At 34.0% G+C, this 21261-nt stretch overlaps 1 protein-coding gene across 1 annotated transcript; it reads left to right on the top strand.

The window, feature by feature from the left end:
- Positions 1–5786: 5786 nt before the first annotated feature.
- LOC127853917 (uncharacterized) lies at positions 5787–18198 on the top strand. The gene is made up of 3 exons (XM_052388743.1): positions 5787–5979; positions 6724–7008; positions 15428–18198. Exons 1-3 carry the CDS (start codon positions 5964–5966, stop codon positions 15589–15591), a joined length of 465 nt encoding a protein of 154 aa, XP_052244703.1. The 5' UTR covers positions 5787–5963; the 3' UTR covers positions 15592–18198.
- Positions 18199–21261: the final 3063 nt, after the last annotated feature.

The following is a 21261-nucleotide window of genomic DNA, read 5'->3' as shown; positions in this document are numbered from 1 at the left end:
AACCCAGGACCAGTAAGAAACCCACCCCAGTACCCTTGCGGCAAGTGCGACAAGGATGTGTCCTGGAGCGAGAAAGCCATCCTTTGCGACAGTTGTGATCGATGGTTCCATACAGACTGCCAAGGGATAGGTAACTCAACATATGTTAAGACATCAGATTCCCATTTTGTTTGGCATTGTCAGTGCTGTGGAAGCTGTAACCACTCCCTGTCCCTCATTGCGTCCTTAAATTCACTTAGTGACACATATATATACTGTAGCCTAGAGTCGACAGCCCAATGCCATGTAAATGATGCTTCTCTACAGGAGGTAGGGTCCTTTCTTAGCACCTCGAGCCCTAACTTAGACCATCATCCCCATCCGCAAGCCACATCTACCCCAAAATCTAAAGTTATTACCCCCACCCCAAACCAAGAGCCATGATAAGTAAAAATCAACGCATTACTGCCCTGAACATAAATTGTAGGTCAATCAAAAATAAAGTCCCGGAACTTCATCAGATGATCGATCAAGTGAAACCAGATGTCATCTGTTGTAGTGAAACCTGGCTCAAACTTGACATTCATTCTGCTGAGATGTTCACAGACAGTTTAGTTTATACAGTCTATGGGATGATAGGACATATAGTCAAGGGGAAGGAGTCCTTATAGTTTTCACAAGGTCCCTAGTGAGTCAGGAGCAGCCTGATCTCAAAACAGACTGTAATATCTGTTGGGCCAAGCTAAGCATACCCTGTTCCCGTAACATCTATGTCGGTTCTTTTTACAAGCCTCACGAAAATGACCCAAATGCCATTTCACAATTATGGTTATCTCTTCAAAAAATCTCCAACAGCATCATATGGCTTGCAGGTGACTTCAATAAGTCCGATATAGACTGGTCCTCAGAAGTTAGTAAGAACTCCTGCAAATTCAAAACCCTATATGAAAATTTCCTTGAAAGTATTATCAGTCTGAACCTTGAGCAAATGGTTGAAATTCCTACAAGAAATAATAATGTCTTAGACCTACTCCTCACAAATTCACCCTCACTGGTTCATAACGTCAAATTCCTTAGGAAACTCCGACCATGATATCATCTTCCATGAATTTAACATTAATAAAGGTCGCCCCGTCCAGCCCAAAACAAAAATTCCCTGCTTCAAAAAGCCAATTGGTCAAAAATCAAATTGGAGTTAAACAATTTTCACTCCAAGTTCAGAGACCGTAAACATACAGACCAAAACTCAGCCTGGATTGACCGTAAGACTGAATTTCATAGACTCTGCGACTTGTACATACCAACGAAAATGACAAAGCATAGGCAGAATGCCCCCCATTACAATCACTCAACTTTATAAACTTTATTACATTATAAGTATTTCTTATACCTAGAGATTTGGTTCTTAGTGGGAAACGCAAGGGCGTGATGCATCCTATCAAAAAGTCGATGGAATTCTTAATATTGAAATAGGCGAGCGCCTAGTCTTCAGAAAGCTCATGTTAAAAATCGTCTGTCAAATGAAATAATAAAAATGTTTTAATACATTTTTATGAAAAGATAATTTATTTATCAAAGGGGAATACATCGGTTTTTTTAATACGACGTTTATGCACGGTAGAGATATATATGCTTACTGAGTTTTTATAAAATGTATTGTCGAGCAAAAACGATAAAAATCGTAATGGCGGACACGTTGCATTATAAACGAACGAAAAATATGGGATCCGATAACTCTTTATCATCTTCTATTTCATTCTTGATCTTTGTCAACTGTATTTCCGTTTAACACGTGTTGCATCATATTAACCCATACTCGTTCAAGTGCGATATGTGTAACACCATACAATATACATGAACACAAATGAGGACAGCTATGCAAACTGTAAACGGAAACTTCCGTCCATACAGTTTATTACGTCTACAGTGTCCCGTATCAGTGAAGTAAATCGTATAGTATTACTTGCATAGTAGGTTTAATATTAACGCATATTTTAAGCGAAACATAGTTTATGTCGTTTAGATTTTAGAGGTTAAACTCCGCTTTTGTTTAATATGATAATAAGTTTGTTTGCACTGTAAATAAATGGACATGAGTGATGTAAGTTAAATGAGCAATTGATAATAATGGCATAATATATATATATATATATATATATATATATATATATATATATATATATATATATATATATATATATATATATATATATATATTATAAAGGCCCGAGCGTCTCAATATACACACACTCAATTACATAAGTATTGGATTGGCATTACCATATTAAGTCTACGCTAAATGTATTTTATACATTGGAATGTGCTTGTTGTATTACGATTAAGTAAATGGAAAAATTATGATTAAATAATGGTATTATAACTATAATTTTTCTAAGAAATATAAGAGCATACTGTATCTTACAAAGGTCACTAGCAATACTATACTGAACGGCGTGTTATGTTTTTAATACGCATCCTTAGTAACCCGGAACGAGGAATATTTATATCTTGACATCTGCATTCAGACATATCCCGTTGAAGAACACGCGTGTTAGTATACAAAACAATCACCACTCCCAAATGTTACGCGAGTTAAGAATCTATATTATAAACATAGAAAGATCGGACATTTCGTTTCATTATAATTGGGATGAGATTTACAATTTTTGCTTGACCTTATTACAATTTGACGAATGATACACGGTAAAACAATAATTGCAGCTGTGAGTGTAAAGACATTGTCTTCTATATGAAAGTGAACACATATTCTTTGAATCCGCTGCAATACAGTTCTTGTAATTCCTAACGAAAGCAATTTGATTTTCAAACCAAAGCTGACAACAAGTATAGCCGACATATTAATATAATATAAGAAATTGTTCATAATACGCGTTCAATGATCCATGTGCCTTGCGTTATAACGTCTTAAGTAAGTGCCTACATTTAATGATGACATCACGCGTGGGTTAATTGGTGTCTATGCCTGTTGTGTTATCGGCCTAGTAAGATATTCATTTTAAAGCATATAACTACCATATGTGTGTATTGATATAATATTTTATCATTTTTGTATGGAACATAAACCTAATTTATAACAAAGAATACTCGGCGAATTTATGTATTAAGTGTATCTAATTTCCGTTTGTTGATGGCCAGACTCAAGTCTATTAGTTTGGTACAAAGACGTTTAAATGCGGTTACGCATGTTATAAATTTCATTTGTTACACATTTTTTTTTGAAAACATAAGCATTAAAATATCTTTGACTTGTCCTTTTTTTTAACAACGTTTGTCTTATTTGAATTGTCTGAATAACACACTTTTAAATTTATGTTAGCTTGGGACAATATACCTTGTAAACCTTTACAGCTACGAATGTTTATTTGATACCACGTCTCAACTGCATTTCTATACTGAGTTATTGGTGAAATATAATACCGGCTTGTTTAAGATAAAAACACTTTAAGATAGGATTGTGTACACTAGACCAAAGTTCATGATTCATACGATGAGTCGGTGTTATATCGATCTTTTCTGCCTTGTTACGAACGAACATGCTCAGTCAAATTCCATCTGTGCGCAGTTTATAGAAAACGTAAGTGTAGTTCAATTGAGTTTAATCGTTTTACATGTCAATTAAACAAACTCACTGCAAGGAATTTTTGATTGTTTGTGTACAGTGTACATGAACTCAATTTCTAATCTTAACTAACACAAATAAACTTTGAGAACAGAACCTTAGCGTCCATAAATGGCACGACAAAAATCCTTATGTAACATTCCTGAAGAACTTATACTCAAATTGTGATTTTTATGTATGTTGAATGGTATTGTATTTACGTTTTTCTTGAATTATACATAATTGGTAATATTATAGTAGCTTAGAAAAGAAAATGAAAAAGAAAAACAACCTCTCAACGTTATCATGGGTCTTCGCCGTGGACTAGAGATAACATTTTGTGATTGTAACAGACATATATAAATGAAAATGATGTCATTCACTAAATACACATAAGATAACACTAAACGCAATAGTGGAATATTATATTGATGGTTTAATTTCTATTCCACTAATCGACGGTGACATATAATTTCTCGAAGGCGAATGATACATAGAGTATACAGTATACATGCACATTACCGGGAACCATATCATGACTATTTTTAAACAACTTAATATTTCATACACCATTTATATATAAAAATAGATTTTATTTCTACATAATTTTTTATAATGTTACAGTCTTTTTGTTGTGTAGGCTTTAAAAACGATCGAGGTATGCATGATGTTTTATGATGCTTAAGCACATGCCTTTAGAATCTATGCAAGAGTTTCTTGAACAGCCCTCATATAAAGTGGAAAGAGCACTACAAGTTATGTTCTCTACGGTGTCCTGATATAGTCACTAATTGCGAGAACGCGAAACCGGGATACAACAGAGCAAAAGCACGATGTGAGGTTGCCATATTACGGTGCGAGATCGATGCGATCACTCATTGTAACCTTCTGCGATTGCACAGTGTTTCATTCGTTCTTACCCTTTTTTCTCTCAAGGTCGAACATTCGAATCACGGGATTGCAAAAGCAATGTCGCACAACACAATTTGACACACTCGATTCAACAACCCCGCGATATTTCGGAATTTCTTTCGCTTATATCGGATTGTGCGCTAAGGATTTCGTGTTAGCACATCGAGATTGTTAAACAAACACTATCCATATTGCATTGGGGTTGCAAATGCTATATTTTCACTGTTGATCGTTAACGAGATACATTTTACCATTATACAAATCAAACTCTCTACGGACCGTTATCCTTTGAAAACTGAAAAGACTCCGTTTGCCCCATATACGTATAATCTGCGAAGTTAAATGTATACTGGGCTCCACGAATTACGGATTCCTAACCTCAGTAGCGGCTCATTGCTAAGTTTAAGTTGTCAATTTTACCTCTATAAACCAAACATTATTCAAATATTGCCACTTTCCTCTTATCAACTTTTTAAAACTCGCGACGCGGGGCGCCTTTCTACTTTGCAGTGTCTTTTCCTACGATCATCCAAATTAAAACGTTTTATTTTTAGATTTTAACATACGTTGATTAAGAACCACACTATACATGTGATAATGTTAAATGCTGGAATACATCTGAATGACATAAATATATGTTTTATTGCTATTGCATTAAACCCTCAGTAAAAAACCGGGATGGAAAACCCGACATTGTGTCCATTTTGGTCAGGGGTTAAATTGTTGCATTAATGTGGGTACTATTTTAGTTGCAATTTGATAAACTATATTTTTTTCGCTTTTATATTACATTTTTCTTCCTTTTTATCAAATCGAAATTCATTTTGTTGTTATTTATTCTCAAAGAAAATCATGATAAAGCTAATTCTTTACTTTTTGTAGATGCTTAATGTTAATCAAACACTTCCGCTTTTGTTTGATCATAAGTTTCCACGAACAATGACTTACGAGATTGCAAGAGTATGATACGAAATCGCGAGATTAGCAAGAGTATGAAACGAAATCGCGATATTAAGTTTGCAGTTGTGCATCAGGTTTTTGCATAACAGACATTTGTATATACAAGAGAAGATACAAAAAGATGTTAGGGCTTGAACTGATGAAATATTTTGCGATTTCGCATTATAATCGTGTACCCTGGTATATCGCACGAAAGTTATAAGTGCAAAACAAAATGGCATACCAGAGCACCGTAGGTATTGCAATCTAACATATTACCGTCAGCCAATCATAAACGCTTCTCTTAACATGATATCAAACTACGTTTGCGGCTATCAATCTCTTCATAGCCTTGCTGTTCAAATAGGTTGAATGATATAGTCAACATTTTACCACGCAACTCAGACATATCTGTAACTCGGCTAATATTAACCCTTGTGAGAAAATGATTTTGGAATGAGGAAAACGGATATCAGCGAGTTGGACTATAGCATTTTCACAAAGAAAATGGCTAATGTTACATTTCAGACGTAAGATATTCTACTTATTGATTTAATTAAATATTCACCAATACGTTTTAATAATACTATGTCTATGTAACTCTTGAGGCACTTTTTGCGAAAATAAAGTTGTTTTAAATGGGTTTCTTTATTGAGAAATAAACTATTAATTTTTTTTTTTTTATTAAACAAAATTTATTGAACTTGAATGTAATATATAGAGTGTATAAACGATTTAAGGAAAAAATCATACTTTAATGTAAGAACTAACGATAAAGCACAGTTAATTCTTCGAAACAAGTAGTCTCATAAAGAGGTATATGACATTAGATTGAATACTAACAACAGTTGCCGTTTAGCTTGGAAGATTGAAACATTAACTCCATAAAACTATTTGACAAATGAACATATTTATGGAATGTATGACATTGGTTCCTCTGTATAGCTTCAATGTTTAAAGAAGTATGTATTTCGATATGAGGAAAGTAATAAAAGGTTGATACATTTCAATATGTTAATGAGATACGCCATTTTTTCGCCCTACTGTTGTTCCGCAAATATATAACTTATACCGATCGTCGAAAGTTGACTCATAGCAGTTCCTTACGGTGATCTCCCTTGTTTCAAAATGGCGGATGAAACACTTTTTCATTTATGTTATAGTATTTTACTAATAGAAATGCTTTATTGATAATGATTATAAATTTATGAACCTAACAGAGAATATGAACTCTCAAAGTAATCGTGTTTTATCATTTAATGCGTTTCCTACAGGATGTCGGCTGAGTATAATCCGACTTGCAAGGGATGGGTTCGTATTCGCGCAACAAAATGCGACGGTCGTTTGCTTCTTCTGTGGGTACACCCATAACTGTTGGACCACAAATGACTTCTTGTATCCAATCAGTCACAACCCAGGATGTACATCCGAGTCGCGTGCCGAGAGGGGCAACATTCCTCTGGGATTTGAAACTCCTGGACCAGGACTTCAACGCCATTATGATGGAGCACCAAATCTTCCACAAGCTGGTGCTGTCTATAACAATCAGGTTCAAATGGGTAATAATTATGTTTAATACGATAACTAGTTTGAATTATAAGCTTATATTTGTTCTTATTTCATTTCATCTTGCCTAAGAGAGTTGTAATTATTTTGCTCTGGGATGGTATTCTGAACCTTTTTTTTATACAATTTTATCTAAGAATTTATACATTTTACAAAATGTATGGACAATTTCCAAAATATGTGATACACTGCCACGTTTAGAATGTTTAGTGTGAAGAAACTTGAGATAATAACTGTTGTTGATTTGTACTGCAATAAACTTTTTATAAGACCTTAACATATTTTCTCTGTTTAGACAATTAAATTAGACATTTTCTACCAGTTGTTTCCTTATCATAAGCTTAGATAATTAATAATCTTAGATATATTTTCATAAAGCATTCTAAGAGTAATCAATACAACCTAGTAATATACACAGATAGTTGTTTTTCAGGTAGCACTCATCAACAGGTGAATTGATTTGTGCACGTTTTTAACGATGAATGTCAACATTAATAATATATTTTTGTCTAAGGAATTTATAGACTTTTTAAGACTGCTGAAAAGCTTTCTAAAATTTAAATAAAACACAAGTCATTTTTATAGTCTAAGATATTTAATGTCTAGGGAAAAACTAAGAAAACACTTACATTTATTGAAAAATTATGCAATAAGCATAGGACAATTATAAAACATCACAATAAAATGCCTTTTTTAAGTTAAATACATCATTTGCATATATATACATTACACCTGACATCTTAAGATACATGTTCATCCCTCTTATTAAATAAAATATAATATATTTTGTAGTATGTTTTTCAACCGAATGTCTGAAACAAATTTCTAAGATTAAAACTAAAAATATTCATATTAAAGATAATAGTCATATAAGTTATATAAAAAATGTTGAGGGTAAATCTTTAACTGATTCAGAATACCACCCCTGAAGTATCTTAACCATCGATTTATTTAATAAATCGACTTATTATTCTCAATTACTGCTTTTATTAGATTGAATTTTTATTGGGTTAATGTTTATTTACACTTATGTTTAAAAACAAATAAATAAATTCTGGCCCAAGTATGAAGTTAGGCTAGCGATCAACCGCTTTAAACGCCCAAATTCGTTGCATTGTCATTTTAAAGTCAGTCTCCCAGACTACAGTAGGTTTATACGATTTTGTCTCCTGAACATGTCTTTGAGGGTTTCACTTTTTTTATATATGTTGCCTAAACTTAGATTTAAATTTACATTTTACCATCAGGTAAAATGTATAAGAGATTATCATCTGAACGGTCCAAAAGTTTCTTTAACTGAATTCATTACTTGTAAATAATAGATCCATCATTTATAGGTAAAATCATGTGAATTATAAATGATTCCGTGCTTATGTAACATAACAGCTTACATATAAGATACGTGATGATTATCTGCTAACACAAAGCTAAATATGAATATATGTTTTGATAAAAAAAACACGTTTGTTTTGAAAAGAGAATATAATCGAAAATAATCTTCAAAATGTTTTAAGACGAAACTGCGAAATTAAATATTCAAATAAACTGTACTGGTATAGAGCAGAAATCATTTAAAATATATAATTTTATATGTTTGATTATTACCAAACTTTTAATAGAAATCAAATGCTAGTCTTCTTTAACGACATGTAGCCCATAAATATTTGGCATCAACCATGCAAAATTTAATACTCTTAAAATATGTTTCACTAATTAAGAAAAACATAAATGAATATGTCAATGTATTTATTTTATTTTTGGCTGAATGAACATTCATTGAATAGAAGAAATTATTTAGAGATGCTTTATGACGGCATTACACATGTTGGCGATAGGCTCTTATTATCATAAACACACTTTAAAAAATATTGAAATCGTTTATGTATACTTCGTTACTCAATGAATTAGTTTTTGTATACTTAAATGTGGGCATGATACTTAATGGCTTGACGTGAAATATATTGTGATTTTGGATTCACACATGTAGTGGGGTAGGGGTTCAAATAAAAAGAAACGCCACCCAAGGTTCGATATTTATGTGACTGTCCGAAAGTATATCGAAATTCTCGTATATATGTATTAACACATATAACAGAATGCAGAAACCTAAGCACACACACAAAAGCACAATTAACACATGTCACAACCTTCCAAACATAAATACATTGTTTCAAAATAATAAATTCATTTTAATTGCATACAAATACATAATGGAAGATACTAATAATATAATAATCACCAGATTGGTAGATAAAGAAAACACAGCAATAGTATTAAAACAAGTATGTCTTTCGACAGCCTAGAAGCAAAGGAAAGCAATGTCAGTACTTATTACTGAATCTTATAAGGGTTTTGGAACTGTCCAATACAAATCTTGTTTCATTTGATTATACATATTCTCAATGGACACAACATTGATGACACCACGGTGCAAGGCTTGACGCACACAGGACAAGGGACTGAATCTCATAAGAGAAGCAAATGGACACATACAAGGCAAGGGACATAAACACTAGTACATGAGACATAGACACATATAGTAACACAGAGTGACCTATCCTACACAGTCCCTCCCTTCTTCAAAATGTCTCTAGACATTTAAATTCTAAAATAACTTATTCCCAGAAGAGGAAATATTTTGTAATAACAACCATTATAACAATTACAATTTAATTGAAGGCACGAACTTAGTGAAAGATAAATAGGGCAGGCTTAACTAAACAAAAACAACATCGAACCTCGAATAACAATTAACACATAAATGATACACACAAGTACACTGTACTATTATGAAAAACATAATAGTCTTAGGGGAGTAACTCATGTTAAACTTAAATGCTAGCTTTAGAAGAGTTGTCTGCCATGTTACATGACCTTAATTCATGACAAAATGTAACGAATAAAAAGACACAATTAGAAAATGTTTAAAATTTATAAAACTTTAAACAAATTTATCTGATGCGCAAACAAAAAAAAGTTTTTAAACAATACTAATATGGGTTTCATACAATTCAAATGAAAAATTACCAAATTAAATATTATTTGAAAGAAACAGACAGAAGCAAATAGTTAATATGGTGTCTGTTCAAAGTCACTGAACAAAAAAATAAACTTTCACCACTTTCTTAAAGAATGATACAATTTTTGTACAATATTTACAATTTAAGAGACATCAATAACAATATATGGATTTATTTGGAGTCGTTAACACCTCTTTTTAAAAAGATATTACCCAAATAAAGTAGAAATTAATCTTTAAACATGTTAGATCAAGGCTTGCACAAATAAAATTGTTGCACAGACAAAAATGACAAACGATTTCAAAATATAAATGAATACTATATTCTGTATCTTGTCGAAAAATGTTAATATAACCACGGTAACAAACAAGGTTGAACTTTCCACTTAATACAAAAATAGAATTCACAAAGCTTGAAATAGTACAAAAAATGATATGTAACTTAAACACTTAAATACAAATTTATAAGCAAAACTGGACTCGGTAGGTTACATGCAACTATTAAAGGTAACAAAACACCAAACTCTAAAATCTGAAATTTGAAACAAAATGGATACATTAAACACAATACTCTGCAGTCTGCACAAATTGCCATTCGCCAAACCGGTCTGGTGGGCGACGTTGGCGTACGGGTCTGCTAGGTGGAAAATTCTCATTCATAGAAGTTGTAATAGAACTACTACTAGAACTTGACTCGTGGGAGAGAGGTGAACCCACCGGACTGTCTACATGAGTGGAATGACTGCCTGTGACTGACTGGTTGTTTGGACGTACAGGACTGGGCTCTGAAATAGAAACAGTGGAGTGAGATGGAGAAGAATAAGAAGAGGCGGGGGTACTGATGCTGGTCACTGGGCCTGGAGTTTCAGCAGTACGAGTGTTGGTATTCCTTCTCTGTGGAATCCTATATATTTGTACAACAGAATCAGAACTTGAACAACTGTCGCTATTCTACCAGAATTTTGACTAGGCTTTGCATACGTTCTGACCTTGCGGACAGTTTGTATTTTCTGTTCAGGTTCTGGAATCGAGACAAATGGTAGCAACATGTTCCTGTGCCGAGTTCGAATAGGTCCCTTGCGGTTCTCTCTCTGTACTCTGTACACAGGCTGGCCTTCATATGGGATATCTAGAACAATGTATGGTTCTCTCTCCCATTTGTCAGCCAATTTATGTCTGCCTTGCAGATTGACTTGTCTAACAAGTACAATATCATTAATGCAGATCTGATTATGTTTAACTTTACTGTCTTACAGAGCTTTGTTTTGTGCTGCACGCTTTTTGACACACTCACCAGCAACTCTGTATGCGAATATAAGGCGTTCCTGCAATGTTGAAATGTATGCAGAGTGACATGCCTCTCCTTCATGTCCTGGAGGTAGGCCTAGATGTGCATCAACCCGTAATTTTAGGTGCCACCCGAACATTAAGAAATATGGGGAATACCCAGTGGAGCTGCTCTTTGTAGCATTATATTTTCCAATTTGACTTCTTCTCATCACACAGAGTACCCAACATGCGGAGCAATGCACGGCTAAACCACTCTGCTGATGGATTACCCATGGGATGAAAAGGTGTGTCCGGGTCTTCCGACTATTTACAAGGTTGCAAAGTTCCTTGATGACCTGACTTTCAAAATGTCTGCCTTGATCAGAATGGAGTTGCTCAGGAAATGAGTATTGAGCAATACAATGTTCAAACAAGGCCTTGGCAGTTGTGTTCGCCTTCTGATTGCAACAAAAGATTGCCTTGGCATAACAGGTAAAGTGGTCCGTTATAACTTACACATCCTCATAGTCACCTGTACATTTATCCACTTTGAGAAAATCAATGCAAACAGGTTGCATTTTCCTGGAGGTCTCAATAGGAACTAGATTCGCAGAAGGAACAATTGGTGTTTTCCTGCAAATACAACCCCTACAGTTTGAAACATGGCTGTTAATGCACTGTTCCATGCCTGACCAATAAAAACGCTGTCGACCAGGCCATGGAGACTGGTCGCGCCCTGGATGGCCAACATCATCATGCGCACCCCGACATGCTATTAAGCGATACGAGTATGGCACCACGAGTTATCTGACTTGTTCACCATCTAATATGGCATTGGGATACAAAACTTCATCAATAAGTGATAAGCGATCAAAATCCCTAATCCATGTTTTGACACTGACTGATTGATGCTTAAACTCTATAGGTTTTATACCACTATGAACAATGTCAATGACTTGCGAAATGTCACGCTCACATGACTGTTCCTTTGACCATTTGATTTGGTTTACTATACTAACCGAAGGTATTGCATCCGCAGTAACCATTTGTGAAGCAGACATACCTGCCAGACATTCAACGGCTGAAAGCTGAAAAAAAACAGACTCACAAATTGCTTTAATAGCATCATAGAACAAGTGTGGTCTCCGGCTTAGACCATCGCAATCTTAATTGAGTTAACCAGCTTTGTATGTAATGTCAAACTTGTACCTCGATAAAGCGGCGATCTATCGCTGACCGGAAGCATCAAGCTTTGCTGTAGACATGACATAAGTTAAAGGGTTATTGTCAGTTGTAACAGTTAATGTTGTAGTATGTAAATAGTCATGAAATTTGTATGTTATAGCCTAAACTCAACGGCAATACACTTTAAAGTTAATAAGTTTGTTGATGAACTTTAAGCTAAGAAAAAAATATTATTCACTCGAAGGCACTACACGAAACAGTTCATGGCGCCGGCTAGGGGTCCTCAACCTCTGTGGGCTTCCGGGGGTCCTTAACCGACACTGCTCCGCCAGTGGTCCGTACCTGGCCCGCACGTGGTGGTGGAGATATCTCCAACCTGGTTTGTAGTCGTCTCGCCATCGGGGAGCCAAATGTAGTAGGGTAGGGGTTCAAATAAATAGAAACGCCGCCCAAGGTTCGATATTTATGTGTTTGTCCGAAATTATATCGGAATTCTCGTATATATGTATTAACACATATATTGGAATACAGAAACCTAAAACACACACACACAATAGCACAATTAATGCATGTCATAACCTTCCAAACATAAATACATTATTTAAAAAAAAATTAATTCATTTAATTGCATACAAATACATTATTGCAAAATACTCATAATATAAAACTCACCAGGTTGGTAGATACAGAAATCACAGCAAAAGTATTAAAACAAGTATGTCATTCGACAGCCTAGAAGCAATGGAAAGCATGGTCAGTAATTATCTCTGAATTGTATAAGGGTTTTGGAACTGACCAATACAAATCTTGTTTATTTGATTATTCGCATTCTCACTAGACACAACATTGATGACATCACCGTACATGGTTGGACGCACACAGGACAAGGGACTGAATCTCACAAGAGAGGCAAATGGACACATGCAAGACAAGGAACATAAACACTAGTACATGAGACATAGACACATATAGTAACACAGAGTGACCTATCCTACACACACGTTTGAATGATTTTACCGTCATCAATCCCATACGTCTAATTCAACAACTTTTGATTTTTGCATTTGTTTACAATTTTCTTCCATTTTATTTGTAATTGTTATTTCTATTTATTTAACTGTTTTTTGTGGATGCGTGAAGCTGGAATATTATGCGGGTTTATATTGCTTTACATACAAAGCATCCAAGAAAAGTTTGTCATTTATAGTAAAGTATTAAATATATTTTATAAAGGGCTCAACTTAAAACCATTGAAGTCATTCTGCGTCTTGACCTCTTCTTCTTATTTTTCTTATGCTTTCTACAATGTTGATATTCTATATCACGAATAACATTATTATTAATAAATGTGTTCACTTGTTTTGATACTTACTGGAAATCAAGTCCGAACTGTACCTTACTTGTGTATTACAATGTCTTATATTCCTAGCTACTAAATATTCAACATAGCTTCAGGAAAGTGTTAGGCCTTCGTCATGTGAAATGTTTCTCGTCATTATTAAATGAGATAAAAAGGTTTCCCTCATGCCTATTTCCGTGTGTCGTGTATAGTGGTTTCAAACGGTTTCCCCTTCTGAGCTTTCGACATATTGTGATTAAACGTCGCCTGTAGGTGACAAAGTGCCATTCTTAACGTCCATTTAATATGTATATGTAGAGCTAAAGCAAGATTTTCAAGATGGAAAGCAATTCAAACATCCCCTCTGAAACTATATATATGTATCAGATAATGAATATTACATGGTATAATATTCGTCTACACAGAATGTTTAATTCATGCACCTTTGATAAAAATTGACCGCGCCCAATGAATCGCATGATACAACAGACTTATAGAGCAAACCTACATACAAGGCTGATGCTCTAAAACGCCGAGCCATAAAGATGTAATACTCCGCATTTAACATGCAATTTTGATCCTTTACAAATTGTGTTCAAATACAGCTGTTTGCTTCGAAAATGACCTCGCCATGGGTAACTGTTGCACATATATGAATACAGTGACAACTCACAAGTACATTCTTCTGACACGGCTGGGCACGATGGTCAAGTTTTGCTTATATCATGCTTCTTCGATCAAAATAGCCCTCGCACTCTGGGTGTCTCGTTTATCGTATATGTATATACTAAACAAACACCATGCCACAAGAACACCCAGAAGCTTCTATCAAGGTTGTTCAAACCATACGCATGAGATAAGAATTGACCCCGCCCTGAGATTGACTTATGATCCATTAAATCTATCAAGAATTTATGTTTTTATTGAAAACTTAAAAATGCTAATTTGGAACCCCAAGGCCCGGAGGTTTGGTGATTGAAATGTAACGTTGTTTGGTGGTCCTCTACCAATTGTGTTCAAAGCAAACCCCTGTTGTCAAAACTGGTATCTGGCATGGTTTACGTAATTTACTTATATGTATAAAGTGGACATTTGAAAATTGCTTCGGAGGCTACAAGTCCAAAAAACTTAGAACAGGGAGTAACTTGTTTCCCTGATATGTTTATAGTTATAAAATTGCAAGGCTCAGAAGTCTATTATTAAAAATTAATTAATTTAGCTGGTCCTAACCATGTGAAACCAGATCACGTCAAAGGGATCAATATTTGCCCCGCCATAAAAGTAACCCGTTTTCCCGTTAAGGATATTGTGAAACGTTAAACTCTTTCCCTCTGAAACCACAAAGACAAGGTAATTCGAATCTTGCAAAAAGAATCTAAGGCGGTCCTGTTCGTATATTGTTTTTAAAAGTATTACCCTGTACTAAAAATTGGCTGGCATTGGTGTTAATTATTGTCTTTTCATTTTTGTTGTGAAATTGAAACACACATCTTATTTGAAACACATTTATATCTTAATAATAATGCACAAAATATTCATTGTACTAAATAAACTAAAACCGGCTTAAATATAACCATATATTGTATTACATCCATTTCAGTACGCCTTCCTAAGACTACGGGAAGGTGCCTTCTCTGTGGATTTCGACCCTCTAATGTTCTCTTTCGACCCTGCTGTGATTTCGTCGCCTGCGGACAGTGCGCAAACGGATTGACCAGATGTATTTCGTGTCATGATCTCATATCCAGTTTTATAGAGGTCTAGTAATGACAAGTACAAATACCAGTATATATTGACTTGTTATAGTAGTTACAGTATCTTTGTTACATATGTACACTGTACTGTGTCTGAAAACGGGTCTTTTTACGATACATATTTAATTTTGGAAAAATATTTACTTCAATTGATTGCTGTATAGAAAGTCTAAGGCTTATTGACGTTATAGAGCCTGTATCCTGGGTATACCCTTAAACTGCTGTTTTATAGGAGATCTGAATGATATGCCGGTCGCTAGAAGGACTATAAGTTTAGTATGCTACGGCGACCTAACTAGTTAGAAACAATAAAGACAATTTTAAAATAGAATCATGGACCAATGCTGTTATACTAGTATATAAGACATTGTTTTGGTGCAGTACGCAAATCTTACATCACAAAAACCATATGATTTTCACACAGATGAATTATTGAACTATCCAATTTATTTATAATCCAAACACATTGAAAGAAAATTAGAGTTCTTTCTTTAAATCGTGGTTTGATGCTAGAATTCATTGTATTGGTGATACATTAAAGATTGAATCTCAATTTATGTTGATGAATATATTTTTCTTTCAATTAAAACATACATATCATTTATTATGAAGGAGTGACAAGAGCAATACCTCAATTTATGAAACCACATATATACCTCGCCCTACCCAACACATCATCAAACCCTTTATACCTCTTTTATGACAACTTATATTGTATAAAGAGTCTGTTGCAAAAAGACTATCTACCATTCGAAATAAAATAAGGAACACCCATCAGTTAAAGAAACATGTGAATAAAATGCAAAACCATAATTAATGAAAAATAATGGAATTGCATTTTTTGAACAATGCTTTTTTATAATCTATGATGTTAAAGTTCAATGGCTGCATTACATTACAATTGACATGATTCTTAAAAAACTGAATCAAGTATGTTTATTTTGCAAACACAGTGAGGAAAAGTAAGATGATTATTTCAATGAATTTCAGTTATCTAAAGCAATTATTGACAAGATGTAACCACTTCACTATGTTCATTTCATGTATAAGAAAATGTTTCTACTAGGATATTTAACACAGTATTATAGAGCCAAAAATAATGTTATTTGGTTTATTTAGCTTTCGTTATAAAAGAGTTAAATGGATAAATGAAATCCAACCATAACATGAACCAATGACCATTGTATATGAATATGACAACTTAACAAAAACATCAATTTCAAAATATAATTTACAATCCTTAGACAAAGAATGCGAATTATAAAATCCTATAGTTTCACAAATGTAATGTTAAAATTTAAGATTTTTAGGAATTGTTTTTTTTTGCAATTGTTTTACAAACTTAGTATTCAAATTTGATGATTGTTGTAGGTTAAACAACGTTTAACAATTACTATTTACAGCATACCGTTAATCAAATGACATTAAATGAATTTAAGGACCTATGAGTCATAAAACATAATTATAGGTGCTAATCAATTTTCTATGCCTTTATCATCTGTGAAAATTTATAAATAATTTGTGTTATGTTTACATTCTGGAAAATATATTTCCATATCATTCGTTTCTCAATTGTATTTTAAACACAGAATATCATTCAATTGTGTAATGCTCAAAGTGTTTACCACATTCAATAATGTAAAATATTCAGGTAGTTAAAACAAAAATAGCATTCTGTTTTAATTAAAAGCTTGCAAACCTGTATGGTATGTTGAAAATAAGCATCTTTTTGTTGTGTGTTTTTCCAACTCAAAATTACTTGACAATGACTTATATTACAGCCTTCGTTCCAGTTTGTGATATGTTTGTAAACTTGAAATGTGTTTTGTTTCTTTCTTGTAATGATTAGTTATGTTATTGCCTACAAAGACATAATACTCTGTCTTGTATGATCAAGGTAGGGATTTTGTTTCCACTCTACTATTCTAATTGCTTCGCTTGTCATTGTCAATAATTATATAGATACAGTATGACTTGAGATGTGTTGAAGATGTATTTGTGTATGTATTTGTTTTCAGTCTTGTAATAAAATTTGTTAGAAAAAAATTTCCGAGTCTAAATATGATTAGAACATGACAACAACAAGTGCACCAGACAACTGTTTTTCCATTCTTATAAGTAATAAAACATTGGAATAACAAAAAAGTTATTACCAAAAATAAAGTATTATGCTTGTAGCTCATTGTTTTCGAGAAAAGCGATATTTCCTCCTTAAGTGTAGTTCACATTCAGAACACTTTACACATGAAGTTACATGACGATGAATTTGTAGAACAGTTCAATAAAAGAAATAATGGTTGTAGCAAACAAATATGATTTAGTTTGACATGTTCTGTATTTCATTGACTTCTTTTATATAGATAAATGTTGTATATACATCGTTTTCATTATTTATTGAATAACATTATTGTTTAGTTATTCATATTTTATATGGTTTTGTTTTGCAGTCTTGAAATGAAATATGTTGAAAAACCCCAAGTGTTGATTTTATTTTGTAAAACAATTCATGAATATTACAACATTTTATAAACTAAACATAGTTACTAATAACTAGTACAGCTTTTAAATTCAAAAATGTCTAACATGTTTAATCATGTGTGTACCCTTGCAGACTTATTATCGCATTAAACATGTATTTATACATCATTCTTTGTGCCTTCGATTATTTTAGTTACACTTCTTTAAATATACATTGTATATTTATTGTGTTTTAAATTATGTATTTATTAAGATGTACTAGTAAATTTTACACGATTTTTTTGCGTCACACATATTTTGTTTCAACTTGTGAAGAAAAACTATCTTAAAATACTAACAATCCATTAAATATCATGTCATACTGTACCGCACACATTTTTATATGTTTTCATCTGGTGCATAGATGCGATAAAGGAAATCAACAGCAAATAAACCGATGATTTTGTTTCATATGGCAACACGCTTAATATCGAAAAATGCCATGCACCATCGAGTCACCTCATTTTCAATGTGCGATAGTGTTGTTTTTAATTGCAAATCATAATGTCTGGTAACTCATGCAATAGTTAAAAGCCTAACTAGATTAAGTAGAAATATGTATTTAAAACAAAAGAACATTTTTGTAAACCTCACAATTGTTCAAAATGCCAAGATGTCTTAAAGGGATCTTTTCACGGTTTGGTAAATTGACAAAATTGAAAAAAGTTGTTTCAGATTCGCAAATTTTCGTTTTAGTTATGATATTTGTGATGAAACAGTATTACTGAACATTTACCAAAGTCCAATATAGCCATTATATGTATCTTTTGACGATTTGAAAACCTAAAAATTATAAAGCGTTGCAACGCGAAACGATTGAAATGTTTGGAGAGTTCTGTTGTTGTCGTTTAAATTTACGAAACTACGAAGATTGCTTATATAAGGTATAAAATACTTAAACTGTGTATACCCGGTGGAATAGCCGAGCGGGCTAATGCGTTTTTACTTCAAACTAATTCCAGGACTCCGGTGGTCACTGGTTCGAGCCCTGGTACCGGCCACATTTTTTTCCTTTTTTAAATTTTATTCTTGATTTTTTACTGGAGCTTTTAAGATCCAATGTTTACATTTTTCAATATAAAGCATTTAATGACAAACTTCAAAATATGCCAAAATCTGTGAAAAGGCCCCTTTAAATTTTAACCGAAAGCACGTAATTGACCGAGACGATATAACCGGTTAATATTCCAACATATAGGAGCCTATAATTGTCTTATAATCTGATCACAGAATATGAAATGAACTTGTTGGCAGATATTCGTATAAAAATGTTATGAACTGAACTTAATTACACAAATGTAATATGTGAAATAGTTATATCAAATGATAACAACAATGACAATACAATATACAAATGTGCCATTACTCTTGTATTAAAAGCTAACGCGCTTCCTATACAGCACACAGGCTGACGTATTAGGACGATATCTTAAACGCTATATGGTGTCTACAGGTTTTGCTAGATAATTAACTTAAAAAAAGTAAACGCGCTGTGTTATTTTGCTTTTTTCGATTGATGGTTATAAAAAAATAACTGTAACATGCTTAACATGCTTCTTTGAAAATTTCTTGGTGATCTTTTGCTTGTTTAAATATAATGCATACCTTCTTGTTAAATCTATGACTTTTTTTAATTACCAAAGGCTGCTGTCATCTTTTGGACAAAATCGTTTGACATGTGCTCTGCTCTTTGTAAGAGATGCATAGTAGACCTAGCAGCACTTGTGTTAAAAGACCTGTGTTCCTGCGTTTAGTGTAAGTTTGAAGTGCCCAGGTTTCGAAGCCGTTCAAAAAGATTGAAACTACAAGGAACGTGTAGAGCCTCGGCTTGGTGGGGAAGCTGATGGACCTGATCAGTCTGGTCATTGCTGCGGTCGCCATGGCAATTCTTATCCGGACCCCAGCGGTAGTGGAACCATCCTTTGCGGGGGTTGCTATCAAGAACTTGAAGCATGTTACTTCTTTCATCTTCATGCCGTTCATAACGATGTCTGCACTGGTGTTTTTCCTGCAGTTCCCGGTATTCTTTGACTTCTTCATGCTGACGTCCATCAAGTATGATCCTACCTAATTCATAGAATCTGTTAATGGGGTACATGTATTGGAGACCTCTTTTTGGAGACTGGAATGCAAGTGATGATGCTGTTGACTACATACTAAGTACTTCCCTACGATTAAACCAACCGCGTGGCTATGTTTGGAATCCTTCACGCGGATCCATATATTGTGCCCTTCGTTCGTAGATGTTTCTCCAAAGTTAAGCTAACTGACCTCGGATAGTCAAGTTATATCCTAGCGGTAGCGCTATTGGTCGTGCGTCAGTCAGTCGATATTTTTCGCACGCATGGAGAGTTAATACTTGTTGCCTTATTGATCAATGGGTTAGCTCTGGTAGCTTACATTTCACATTAACATGGGGACTGGCAGTGGCTTGCGAAATCGTAGTTTTTTTTCCGGACCCTTACCGATCCGGCTTGGAATTCTGTAGTCTTGGTCATTTCATTTTCCTTCAGAAGACTTTAGAGGGAATTGATGGCGCCCATCTACTTTCCAAGATCTTGGATCTGGTCGTACGAAATATGCCCACCTGCAGAGGCGGTTACCAGGGTGTGGTTGGATCAAGGTCCCAGAACAAGTCGTGAGATTTGAGTGTCAGGTGAGAACCGGTTGTGCCCGTCCTCCCGAGGGAGGTTCTGTCAACTGATGTTGCTGATATAGACCGAACACGCAAAACACCCTGCGTAAATTGAATTTAAGGAAACAGATTGGCACACATGCTATCTTAATATTTGGACGACGTGTTAGGTAAAACAACCATTTGGGTCACCCCAGGTCGCATTAAAAACTTGAAGAGTGTACATAGTCCTTATAAGAGATTTTTGATAGCAGATGTTTTTTGATAATAGTAAGACGACAGGTCAAGAGGTCGTATGTACCAACAAAACCATTTTATAAAACGTACTAATACCATATATTCTTGTAGTTTTAACTAATTGAAGAATTATATATGTTCGATAAATGTAAATGAATACAAAATGACGCATAGTAAATCCTTCATTAAAAAATACGCTGCTCCCATATTCCTTCTAAGCAATTCCTGGGCTTTATACGAGGCGGAAGCCTAGCTCTACTTCAGCTAGGCTAAAGCACTGAATTATATGGC

The sequence above is a fragment of the Dreissena polymorpha genome, chromosome 12 (genome assembly GCF_020536995.1).
Source record: "Dreissena polymorpha isolate Duluth1 chromosome 12, UMN_Dpol_1.0, whole genome shotgun sequence".
NCBI classification, from domain to species: domain Eukaryota; kingdom Metazoa; phylum Mollusca; class Bivalvia; order Myida; family Dreissenidae; genus Dreissena; species Dreissena polymorpha.
Note: the sequence above shows the minus strand (reverse complement) of the source record. Positions and strands in the feature narration are given on the sequence as shown.

Coding starts and splice junctions, on each gene's coding strand:
- LOC127853917 (XM_052388743.1), top strand. Junction 7,009..15,427: donor TAACAATCAGGTTCAAATGG/GTAATAATTATG, acceptor CATCCATTTCAG/TACGCCTTCCTAAGACTACG.